This window comes from Morone saxatilis, unplaced genomic scaffold, assembly GCF_004916995.1.
Source record: "Morone saxatilis isolate NCDOM2014 unplaced genomic scaffold, NCSU_SB_2.0 Contig10, whole genome shotgun sequence".
Lineage (NCBI taxonomy): Eukaryota > Metazoa > Chordata > Actinopteri > Moronidae > Morone > Morone saxatilis.
The window spans coordinates 1,359,151-1,363,317 of NW_023339652.1; the positions used below are offsets into that span (position 1 = coordinate 1,359,151).

General features: G+C 45.7%; 1 protein-coding gene across 1 annotated transcript in view; it reads right to left on the reverse strand.

The window, feature by feature from the left end:
- Positions 1–1,336: 1,336 nt before the first annotated feature.
- Positions 1,337–4,167, reverse strand: part of LOC118342046 (leucine-rich repeat-containing G-protein coupled receptor 5-like) — a 28,701-nt gene continuing 25,870 nt past the window's right edge. Inside the window, 3 exon segments of the mRNA XM_035680474.1 lie at positions 1,337–2,783; positions 2,876–3,021; positions 3,716–3,959. Coding sequence (XP_035536367.1) covers positions 2,053–2,783; positions 2,876–3,021; positions 3,716–3,959 — 1,121 coding nt within the window. The 3' untranslated portion in view covers positions 1,337–2,052.

Consider the following 4,167-nt stretch of genomic DNA (forward strand, 5'->3'; position numbering starts at 1 on the left):
AGTTTTGTGGATCGACTCTGTGATCCTCAAGAAACTCACACGGTGAGCTGCACAGCACACACTCGCTAACACACACACACACACACACACACACACACACACACAATGCTCAACAGCATTTGGTAACACAATGCTGTAAATCGTGTCATATTTCAAAATAAAAGCTGCTGCGATATAATGCCTCTCTGTGTGTGCCTTGGACTGACCAATCAGAGAGAGGAAGATGTTGAAGTCGCACACTGAGCATTAAGTTCTTCTTAAGACAAAACAAACAAAGATCAACAGAGAGTTGGACTCAAACTGGCGGTGCGTACTGTACATGGTGAGAACCGTCATGTCTGCTACATTCGCTACCACACAGTCCCATCAGTCTGTATCTGTGTCCAAAAGGTCTTTTACTCACCTGCCAAAAGTCCTGCCGACTGGTGGCGCCCCCTGCAGGCCGCAGTGTTTGTTACAGCCACAATATGAAAGAGTTGGAATGATGAAGTTAAATGTAAGGTTTGTCCTGAGGGGGGCGCTAGAGGAGTGGTCGTGTGGTCATTAACATCAAGAGTTCCTCAGTGAATGTCATGAAACAGTTGGACCAAAGTGTGCGACAGGTTTTTCTCATTGGGTAATGATCACTGTGAAGCCAGATTAACCCGTTAAGAGACCCCAGTGTAAAGTTTTGTTTCTGGGCCACCGCTCCGAGTCTTAAAGCTAGATTTAGACATTTCCTCCAGGATTTTACAGGTTTTTTGGGGGATTGTCACGACCTAAAATGTCTCATTTCAAGGCAGCTTTGGGGCATTTTTTGGCACGGAAGGGAAAATTTGCAACTTGTTCCAGTTAGAATAAAATCGCACTGTTTGGAGAGTAAATGTGAGACGTTTTGTGTCACATGTCCACATTGTCACAGCAGGAAACAAAGATATAAGTTTGGAGACATATGACTGTAAACTACGATGATTGGTGGAAAACGTTATGGTGATCAGACAGAATTGCAATCGGCTGAATTTGTGTTAATTGATGGGCTCGTAATTACCTGAAGGAACCAATAGGACAGACACAGAAGATAATAATAAATGTTGTACGTAAATGGTAAATTCATCAATTAATATTTCATTCAAAGGTCCATTGTGTAACATTAAAGAGGATCTATTGTCAGAAATGTAATATATATATAGGTATGTTTTCATTAGTGTATAATCACCTGAACATGTGTTTTTGTTACCTTGGATCACAGGTTCCTAATGTTTTTACTTTTACTATCAGTGACATAAGTGACGTATTTTATGGATATTTCTTATCATATTTAATGTATAACAGAAACAGTTTGTGTAAAACGAGCGATTTGGATGAATTTTAAGCAGATTATTTCTCAATCAGACCATCAGAGATAAGTTTTACTGATATTTCCTGAACGTTTTAAACATTTCTAAGTCTGTATTATGTATTTAAATTTAAATTTATAACAAGCATATGTAATTACTAGGCTTTTGTTTTCTTCTCATTGTCCTATTCGCTCTTTGGCTGTTTTAACTTTTCTAACGCAAGACGAGGCTGTTTATTACACAATGAAGGCTTTTTAAACTGTATATTTTAAATAATAATAAAAATCATTTAGTTTTCTTAACAGAAACAGAAATGAATGAAATGCTGTTTTCTTACACCCCTTGAAATAAAGAAGTGAAGTTTTTCCGACCCCTATTGGAGGCCATTAGTTTACCGTTAGATGCCACTAAATCCTACACACTGGACCTTTAAGCCGATCATCAAAAATCATTTCTGTTGATACTTTAATTTTGTTCTCTTTTGCAGCCATCTTGGATAAAAGAGACCAAAGAACGGGGGTCTCCTGGTGGGTACGTTGGAGTCTGGTTGGATACCTTTGTTTAAAGTCATCACCTCTGCATCTCCTCTAACTTCCTGTCGCCTTTTCACAGTTTCCTACAAAATAAAGGCGCAAGAAAGACACCACAGACTGAATCTAGTCAATGAGTTCATGAGCGAATTCAGACATTTGGCAGGTGAGAACTTCCGACCCTGTATGTGTGTCTCTGTGTCAGTCTAGTGATGAGGAACAACAAACGCCACCGAATGTTGCATCTCGCTCCTTCCTCGTCCTCTCTCCTCTGCCTCTTCCTCCTTCGTGCCTCCGACTGCCACCAGCGCCTGCGTTGAGTCACACGACTGTTTCTCCGCGTCCTCGTCGTACATCGAATCCATCTCGTTCGGCCTCGACCTTCCTCCTGGTCCTCCTCCTCCTCCTCCCCTGCCGAGTCTGGGCAGCCTTACAGCCCTGCAGGTGCGTTTGGCGAGCGCTGCCAGCTCCTGCCGGGCGAGTGGGTTGAAGAGGATGTACAACAGCGGGTTGACGCAGGCTGGCAGCGGCGCCACGAGCAGAAGCACCCCCTTTGCTGCCTCTGGCCCGGCAGCAGGGAGGCGCAGCAGGGAGGAGAAGGAGAGGAAGGCGACGGGGAGGTAGAGGAGGCAGTCTGAGAAGAGCAGCCAGGCTACATGTCGAGTTAACGCCACCTCCTCTTCAGCGGCGGGCGGAGCTTTGTTGGCCCGACAGTAGAGGCGAGTGTAGGCGACCGTCATGACGAGGAAACATAATGAGTCGAGGAGCACCAGAGACACGGAGAAGGCCAGGGAGGATGAGGAGGAAGAAGAAGGCAGCGGCAAGCAGAGGGAGGTACTACTGTGTCCGACCACAAGGGGGGGCAGCGTGATGGCCAGGCCCAACAGGAAACACACGCAGACAGCGAGACGAATGGAGAGTGGCGACGAGGAGCGACCTGGAAGGAGAGGAGAGGGAAATCAGACACGACCTGGAGAATACTTTCTCGATGTGTGTGTGTTTATGCGTTTTTCACACCGTTGTGTCCGCCAGTTTTGTGGCGGCGTGTGGCGGCGGCGGCAAGGCATCGCTCCAGAGCTGCGATGGTGAGCAGGAAGAGGCCGGTCTGCGACGCAAATACGCACAGGAAGCCGCTGAGTCGACACAGAAAGCTGCTCTCCCACCTCGCCCCGTACCTGCAACATGAAGAGATGGAGTATGTGATCATTACAAATCAAAATGGATTAATTATGAGATTTAACTTTTATACGTTGGATGGATCTTATTTAGAAAGATGGAAAAAACTCCATTATACCCCATTGTTTCCAGCTTAGCTAGAATTACCAGTTCCAGAGTCACTTCAGTTCTCAGGATACCCAAAGAGTTCCACAAAAGTCCCCATAACTTCTTAGGTTTTCATTGCTCCCCACAAATCCACATTATTCCCAGAGTGCCCACAATGCATAGCAATGTCCCCACAATCCCTAGAGTTTCCAGTGTCCCTTTGATTCGGTTTTGTAGCCCCTATAACCTCAAGAGTTCCTAGTGATTCCAAGTACACAGAGTTCCCACAATCCCAAGAGTCCCCATAACCTTTTGGGTTTCCAGTGATCCTAAATTCACAGAGTCACCACACACCATAGTATTCCCAGAGTTCCTACAATCCCAAGTATCCCCATAACCTCTTTGGTCTCCAGTGCTCCACACAAACCACAGAATTCCCAGAAAGTGCAGTCTCCAGAAGTCATAGCACAATATCAGTCCCCATAACCTCTAGAGTTCCCAGTTATCCTGAATCCACAGAATCACCAGAAACAACAGTATTCCCAGAGTACTGAGAATGCACATTTTCCCACAATACCAAAGTCAACCTCTGATTAGGTTTTGTACCTCCAGAAGCTGCCATATGTCCACGCATCCACCGCCGCCAACCAGCCGCTCCACACTCCCATCAGGCCATTCACCAGGGCCAGCAGGCCAATCAGCAGCTTGGGTGGAGTCACTGAGGTGGCGGGGGAGAAGAAGACCGACAGGACGACCAGGCTGTTGCTGACCAATGAGAGCACTGCAATGAGCCACACACCTCCACGGATCAACCAGCTGCCGAGCAGATGGAGGCAGGGGCGGAACGGTCCTGGAGGACGATCACATATCAGTTTATAATCAATAAATCTTTGGTAAATGTATTACCTGATATTAATATAATGTTACTTAATTAATGTAAGTTTTTACTGTGGAATGATTAGATGTTGTTTTGCTAACATTAGCTAACTTAAGATGTTAGCAGGCAGAAGCGTTGTGGTTGTCTGCCAGAAGCTGTCATACACTGACTGTTTATCCAG